The sequence below is a fragment of the Acanthisitta chloris genome, unplaced genomic scaffold (assembly GCF_000695815.1).
Source record: "Acanthisitta chloris isolate BGI_N310 unplaced genomic scaffold, ASM69581v1 scaffold37921, whole genome shotgun sequence".
Lineage (NCBI taxonomy): Eukaryota > Metazoa > Chordata > Aves > Passeriformes > Acanthisittidae > Acanthisitta > Acanthisitta chloris.
In genome coordinates, this window is record NW_008656041.1 from 13,568 (window position 1) to 22,322 (window position 8,755).

General features: G+C 39.0%; 1 protein-coding gene across 1 annotated transcript; it reads left to right on the plus strand.

The window, feature by feature from the left end:
* Window positions 1-531: 531 nt before the first annotated feature.
* Window positions 532-7,909, plus strand: LOC103811208 (zinc transporter ZIP10-like; the record flags this gene model as incomplete). Its single annotated transcript, XM_009084161.1, has 3 exons — window positions 532-1,593; window positions 2,946-3,147; window positions 7,740-7,909. Coding segments are annotated over exons 1-3 (1,434 nt in total), but the record flags the coding sequence as incomplete, so codon positions are not given.
* Window positions 7,910-8,755: the final 846 nt, after the last annotated feature.

An 8,755-nucleotide genomic window follows, 5' to 3' on the forward strand; every position in this document is an offset into this window, starting at 1 on the left:
AATTATGCAGTGTGTGTGGTTAGTGGAGGTACTTCAGCAGCACAAAAGAGAACAAGTGATATGTGGGTTTTCAGCTATATTCTCTGCCCGTCACTCCCATGAACAGGAAAATACAGTAGTGTTATTTTAAAGTAATTTTTATTCTTTCATAACTTGTGTTTTAACAAGGTGTTCAGTATTACAGGTTATCTTAGGCATAGATGCCTCTGGAAATACACACAAAAATCTTCTGTTATGACTGTAAATGCTGATCTTTTTCTTGTAATTGCCTCCTGTAAGGCAGAGTCTAAATACAGAGTCTGTCTTGGATAAGAAAAGAGCACTAATAGAATTTCTGCAGCAAAAATGTTGCAATTGTTATTATTTTATATGCATATATTATTATTGTAATATATTATTTTAATGCCAATATCTTGAGTTTTGTGAGCCAATCTGTTGGCATAAATAAGTACCAGACTGACACGTAGCACAAATGTTGAGATTGCTTTTACACCTCATTGGTTCCCCTTGTGTTTGTTGTAGGAAACAGAGATGAAGGTACACATGCACACAAAATTCTGCATCATTTGTTTGCTGACATTTATCTTTCATCAGTGCAATCATTGCCATGGAGATGGACATAACAATGGTCCTAAAAAGGATTGTGTACACTACCACAATGACTATCAGATCTCAAATGAATCATACTTCCAGAGTGGAGGAACAGAATCTGTGCCGAGTAAACTTTCAACATTGGAAGCTGAAAATGAACAGAAATACTACATTGAAAAGATTTTTGATCGCTATGGTGAAAATGGAAGATTATCTTTTTTTGGCCTGGAAAAACTGTTAGTAAGCCTTGGTTTAGGAGAGGTAAAAGTGGTGATGATAAATCATGATGATATTGGTCATGACCATGTTTCTCACTTATATGCTTTAGAAGTCCAGGAGGGAAAGCATTTTCATTCTCATAACCACCCTCATAGCCACTCAGAGTCAGAAAACCAAACCATGGTTGGCATGTCTGCAAAGAGGAATCACAAATGTGACCCTGAGAGAGAGGCAGCAGTGCCATCAGTGAAAGATGATGGCAAACACGTTCATGACCAAAGTCGCCATCGCCATCATCATCACTCTCGGCCACATCGTCACGACCACAACGGCACACATCATCCTCGGAATGACTCGGTGAGTCACAGTGAACACGGAGAGCAGAACCACGAACCTTCAACTGAGACAAACACAACTCAGGACCAGCCAGAAAGAAAACAACGGAAACAGAAGAAGAAGCAAAAGAAGCTCAGTGAGACTTCAGGAGATGCCACATGGGATTACACTCCAGACCATGATCCTGGTGATCAGAATGAGCACAATCGTGTTCACAAACATGACCATGAACATGATGCGTCTCACTTGCATGTGCACCATCGTGACCACAGCAGTGACCGTTCTGCTGGTCATGGACACCAGGATGCCAGTGTAGGGCATGACAGTGGACACCGCCACACCAGCAAGAGAGAGGCACCTCGGAAGCAGGTTAGTGTCAGAAAAGGTGCTCGTTTCTCACCGTGTAGGCACAAGGATCCCGATGGAGATGAAGGTGATCGTGAAGAGGTGAGTGTGAAATGGGAGCTGATATGCTGACTTTCACTGTTGTTACTTAATAATTGAAGGTGCATCCCCACACATAGCTGAGAAACACTTTTGTGACTGTAGTGTAACCCAGGTCACGGAGTGAAAATGCTAAAGGTCACTGCCACAGTTTTGAATTTATGAGTTTTCACTTCTCAGAGATGTATGTTCTTGCCTATTTATCTGTATAAAGGAGATCATTAAAGTTTTCTGAGATGCCCTGCTTACAGGTAAGGTTTATTCCCTTCCCAGTATTCACACACACCTTTTTGGACTTCTTTCTGAATCTGAGATCATTAACATCTTTGGAAACTGCAGTATTTCCTGAAAGAAATACCTGCATCTTCTCAACATCTTTGTTCAGAAATGAAGTAATAGGACAAAGAGTAATGGGTATAGATTGAAAGAGGAGAAATTTAGATTAGATATTAGGAAGAAGTCTTTTCCTGTGAGGGTGGTGAGACACTGGCACAGGTTGCCCAGGGAGGCTGTGGATGCCCTGACCCTGGCAGTGTTGAAAGTCAGTTTGGCTGAAACCTTGAGCAGCCTGGTCTGGTGGGAAGTGTCCCTGCCCAGGGCAGGGCGTTCGGAATAGATGATCTCTAAACTCCATTACAACCCCTTAATCTACTACAAAACTATGAAACATGCTTCTAATGTCTTTATCCTAAGAGATTATGAAGCAATTGTAGAGGTAGCTTCTGTAGCAGTGTTCTCGGTGTAAGCTCCTCTATTTCTTCCTTCAACATCCATTATTTCTGCCAGCACCATAAAGATGCTTTCCCGTCCCCTTGCAGTTAGCTACAGATGCAGGACATTGTGGTATCATAGACTAGAATCCAGGCTAGGATCCCCTTACAGTTAGCTACAGATGCAGGACATTGCGGTATCATAGACTAGAATCCAGGCTAGGAAAGGATGGAGTGTGTTCAAGATTTTAAACTGAATTAAGAAGTGAAACTCCAGACCCAAAAGGTTGGTAGGTAAACAGCATTGTTAGTAAACCTATTTTGTATTTACATTCTTTCATTCCTTACCTGTTACTCTTTCTCCATTGCTTGTGTAACGGTCAAGAATACAGAAACTTATTTTCATTGATACTCACCAAAAATTCTGTGGGTGTTGGGAGACTTGGGTTTGTACTGCAGATATTTTTACTGTTCTTTTCCTTATAAGCCACTTAGATCAGCTTAAGATGTGTTTTAGCGCTGGTGGAATGTTTGGGCCAAAGTTTCTGCTCTCTGTGTTCTCCAGTGATGTGCTAAATTTGCCACTGTAGCTTTCAGTAAAACAGTTGCTTTTGTATTGAATTTGTTTGTACAATTTTCTTGCAGTGCTTAAATGCTACCCAGCTGCTACGGTACTATGGCCTGGAAAGCAGCTCTCTGATCTCTCCTGAGCTGTTCGTGTACTTGTGTCCAGCTCTGCTGTACCAGATTGAGAGAAGGCTTTGCATTGTGCACTATGATGAGCTTGAAGATTTTATGAAGAGTAAAAATGCGTCAAGTGAGAACAGAGATAAAACAGGTGCATCAGGTAGGTGTATTGCAGCTAAAGCTTTTTAAATTATTTTGAGTTTTAAATACTAGCTTTTATGAACTATTAATCATAATTATTTTTGTTTTGTTATTATTTTATTAATGTGTATTGTAATTATTTTTAATATTAACTATAAATATAACAGTTAGAAATGTCATGCAACTTAGCATTGCCTGTAGAGTAGAGGAATGGTTGAAATTTAACATGTTAGAAGAAATTTGAGACAGCAAACTCCTTTGAACCAGGAGACAGCATCTTGTGTGACTTTTCCTAGGGAACCGTGGATCAAGGAGGCATACCTTTCCTTTTGTACCTTTTTGTCTTTTTTTCCATTATTATTTACTACTTTGTTTTCTTATTTCTATTTCTTTTCATTGTCTTCCATCATTGAGGCCTGGATTCTTCCAGCATATATTTAGATGCTGAACACTTGTGGTAACAGTGTGGGCAAGGGACAGAATCTTTGGAGACAGAAGCACCTCTAGGGATGGGCAAGTCCACCCACAGTTTGGATTGTTGCCATCATTTAAAATATGTTATGGCTTTTTCCTTAGCGTGCCTGAGGTGGTCCATGTGTTTGTCTCAAGGCTTGGAAGTTGCAGTATTACCTTAGCACTAAATTTCTTAACAGATTTGACCTGAATCTGCTTATTCAGGGATAGAGAACAGCACTTTCATCCCAGTTCATTAGCTGGGAAATAAGATTTTAGATGTTACTGGTTTTATATTCGAGCAGTGATACAAATTAATAGAATTGATATCCAGATGTTTTTGTGAACTTAAGAAAGAGACAGGAGCAAGAGACGAGCATTTAAACTGACATTTCTAACACTTCCCTTTTCTGACTTCCAGTGTCAGTTTCTCTATACTGCTCCTCTGTTAAGCACACGACAAGGCTTCCATCAAAATACTCTGCTGGCAGCTTTCTATTTTTGTGTGTGTACCTTGAGTGAAAATCAGTAGACTTCTTATCTCATTGCCATAGTTCTAAGCTAAAAATATTTTTACTACTGTTAAAGCAGTTGCTTTAAGGGCAGAATCTATTGTTGTGATTTCATAACTGAATGTTCTTTTAAAACACACATTTGCTACTGCTGTATTTACTAAATCATAATGGAGCTGTTTATTTAGTTGCAATGAAATATTAAAAATATATACTATATATAATATGCATATAGAATATACTATATAAATATAAAATATGTAATATATAGAATATATCAATAGATATACAATATAAAAATCTTGGGTATATTGTGTTTTGAAAATTAAAATATTGGCAGTGGTGAATATTGATTAGTACATAGGTGCTTGTTAGCATCATTAGAAATAAAGCTTGGAGTAACTACATCCTCATAGATGTTAGTTACTGTTAGAAATAATGCATTGCTTGTAATATGTCTTAACAATTCTGGAGTCATTAATTAACTTCTTATACATAAATCTCCGATAGTGACACCTCTACTATCTTGGTAACTGTTCAGAGATTGTTGTAAGCCAAATATATATATATACACATACACATACACACTGTGTGTTTCACTTGGCAGCAAATCACTGTGTGGGTTAGTCTCATTGTAGTAAGAGCTGACCCCTTATTACCAAGAGCATTTCTGGATCAGCTCTAAGCATTTTCTGCCATTTAAAATGTTGAAACTCTGTACAAAACTGTCAGTTGCACATGCTTTGAGCCAGTTTAATTAGGAGGTTTCTACAGCTGAGTGCTTCTTTTTAAAGGACTGCATTTCATTTCTCTGTAATGAAAGAGTTGATGAATAACTCGGCCTGAAGACCTTTAGCATTTTAAGAGACTTAATTTGCAAAATTAGTGAAGTTTGTTGTGAACGTTTGACATGTTTTATAGAATTTGATACGTTAGGTATAAATAACACCTTGGCCAATTCTGAAAAATTTGCTCTAAAAATGAACGGTAACTAAAACAGGGCAGCTTGATTAGGTAATGATAAATTATTCTTCATAACAGCTTCCTGGATACTGTTGTATTACCTACAGCAAGATTTGGGGTGATTCAATCATATGTAATGTAATAATAACTTTCCCTTCTTAAGTAAGGAAGTGACTCACAGAATAACAAATCCTAACTGCAATATAGGGATTGTGGGACAAATGTCAGTTACAGAGAACTTAACTTGCTGGTTATAAGATTCTCCTGAAATGAAAATGTGAGCTGATATAAACATTTTTAGGCAGAAGTATTTACCAAAGTTAGTCATTTGCAGTCATTTTTAAACATGAGCTTTCTGTGGTTTTCAAAAAAACAGACCAGTGTTGCTTCTATTCATTGACACCAACCTGTGAGGTTTCCATTACCTCTGACTGGTTTTCTAAAGCAGAGAAGCTTAACTGATGACCAAACACTTCTGAAGCCATGTTGGGGTTTCTTCCTGTAATTTACAGGCCGTTCTGTAACACCTTCTAATAGAGGATTTTTAAGGGGTTATTCACACAGCTGAGCTTTCCCAGTGTGCCTGCTGGAAGAGGTGGGATTGGTAGCACTGAGGGCTCCTAAGCAACTTGCCTTCAAAGGAAAGAAACACCCTACTATGAATCAAGCTGGTAGAAGTGATACAAGTAAGCAGTGAGGGTGTTTTTTTAAAGATGAAGATCACTTAGAGCTGATGATTAAAAGTATCTCCGATCAGATACAGCTTGTGACTCTGCCCATGCAGATGCCAGTGTTCCCTGGAGCTCGAGCCAAGAGCTGCATATGCTAATTCTCATGTGCCTCATCTTAATCATGATGCCACGTTTAGGTACTGTCTCATTCACCAGAGTATTTCAGCCCTTCAGAGATGCTTTTGCCAAAATGATGCTTATATGAAACTTAAGCCAGTTTGCATAATCTCCTTTCCATTTTCTCCATGTAAGGCTGTTGCTGTCTAACCTGGCCCATCACCATGTCTGTGTCCAGGCTGGAGATGCTGCGAAATGACTGTCATTTTGATTTGGGCTGCCTGTGCATGCATGCATGACTCAGGATTGAGTGCCAAGTCCATGTATGCTGGTTTTCTCAGCAGAGCCTGTTAATCCAGAGTACGTGGCTGCAGTGCTCTGGGGGTGAATCAAGGCTGTGGCAGTGTTTTGGTCATCAGGGTCCTGCTTCCACTTTAGACCTGCTTTTGTATTCCTGTTTTCCAACCTCTGTTTTTTAGTTCCTGGCAGTCTTTGCCTTTTCACCAGCTCTCTTTTTCTCTCAGTCTCAGTGTGCATGTGTGTCAGTGCACACCACATACTGTCTAAAGCTTTTTCCACTCAGTTTCTCCTGGTGGCTGTGGGCTTTTACCCTTTGCATTTGAACTGGATTGTTTCCTTTTGTGCAGTGTTGTGGAGTGACAACTACAGACTTGGTGAGAATGAATATCCCAAAACAGGATTTAAAAGCTTTAGTGTTGAACCAGCCCAAACCTGCAGCAGCCACAGTTCTATGGGCAAAGCCTTGTCAAATCTGATCTGTAGTGGCTTTGGTACAAATGGAATTCTTGGGACATTTGGCATTCTGACATTGAGCAGCTACATCATCTTCATTCCTCCTCTCTTCTCCTCTCATCCCTCCCACCTCATTTTCCAGGATGTTTTCCCCTACTTGATCAAAACTGAGTGGACCTTCACTGGTGCAAAGAAAGTCAGCTCATGCTCTGAAATAGGGAAATACTAATGATTTTGAATCAGGAATTAAGTTACATTAACACTGGCAAACTGTGTAGACATTTTTGATACAAAAGCTAGGAAAAACCCAAAGCCTTTAGGCTGAAACTTAAATAAAGTATTTTATTAGGGTGAGATGCTGACTGCCAGAGCCATGGCTCTTTGCTTATAGGATCTGTTTGTTGTGTAATTCCTTCTTTTCCATATCATATGGAAATTTGTGCATCTTTGCTAATTAGGAGGATTGTGTTGAGTGTGCCACATCCCATTATCACTTTCTCTTCTAATGTCCACAGTAGAGGTTCTCAGAAAAAAAAAATGCTGCTTTTTGTTGGTAGAAAGTTACTTTCAGCACTTCATGAGCAGGACTTGATTATAGAGTTCTTCTTTCAAAAGTTGAGTCTTACTTCTCAGTAGAACAGTATGTTTCAAAGCACCAGGTGAAATAAATAGTTCCTAACTAAACATGTGATTCCTAACAGAGGAGGAGAAATATTGATTCCGGTTAAATTTTGCATCAGAACCATGTTAAAAGATGTTAAATACACATTAGTGCTAGTAGAGTCCTTGTAAGTTAAGTAGCAGAGATGGTTGTATTCCAAGAGGAAATTTGCTTTTTGTGTTTAATTAAGGGCTACAAAGCTAAGCTGGAGCTAACAATCAGGAAGAATCGTGGAGCTCCTTTTAGCTCATTGTCTTCTGGCGTCCTTCACTAAATTGTGCTGTAAATAGATCTGTGTATTTTTTTTGTTGTGGACTTTGGTGCTGACTTCCCATTTTTCAGCACCTTTTGAATGAACAGTCACACAGCTTAGGTTAAAGGAAAGTCACCTTTTTAAAAAATAGTTGAAAGTCATTAATCAGTCTTAAAGTTTTCCCAGGTGTTGTTCTGATAACCTTTCTGTATCCGTTTCTCCCCACAGCCTGGTTTTGTGGTATCATCTCCATCACCGTCATTAGCCTGCTTTCCTTGCTAGGTGTGATCTTGGTTCCCATCACTAACCAATGGTGCTTCAAATTTCTTCTAACTTTCTTGGTAGCTCTGGCTGTAGGAACCATGAGTGGAGATGCACTGCTCCATCTGTTGCCACATGTAAGTATTGTTTCCTTGCCTTTTATTTTTAAATGTGAATGAATCTAGAATTTTCAATGATTGTTTATTAGTGTCAATAAATAAATGTTCCATGATGCAGATGTAGACTGTCTTGACCAGGAGGGATATCCTGGAACACTGTTGGAGACTTTCTGTTAACAAAAAGAAAGGAAATGTGTCTTTCTATAATATAAAAAGGGAAATAAAAAAGTAGTTATGTATTCATAGTTGAACTGCTGTCGCACTGCTGTCGCACTATTTTGCTCTTTCTAATGAGCCCAACGAAAGAAAATACTTTAAAATGTACTTTAAATGTTAAAATTTAAAATAGAAAATACTTTTAAAGTTAGCAGTAAAATACTTTTAAAGTTAGCAGTATTGCTGTCTCTTGTCTAGTGGTAGTTGTGTCAGTACCACCTGGGCATTAACCTTCCTGGTTACTAACTTTTGGGGAGAAAATAACCTCTAGCATTGATGCCGAGAAAAGCTGTAAAAGAAACTACTCACAGACTTGTATCTCTGAGTAGCAGGTATTTGTTTATTCGGCGCTGGGCACAAGGGGGATCGCTCCACCAAACTTGTGCTACCAGGGACAAAACTTCATGGTTTTTTATACATTCCTTCCAGAGATGGGTGGTCAATATTATTACAATTAGTTCTAAAAAAAATCATTGGCATGTCCCCTTCCTCAACCTGCACGTCCCCCTCCTCAGCCGGCACTTTAGGGCATACTTCTCTCATTACTTCCAGAGATGGGTGGTCATTATTATGACAATTCTGAAATCATTGTCACCAACCCCTTCCTCAGCCAGCACTTAGTGGCCCTTTAGGGCATACTTCCCCTAT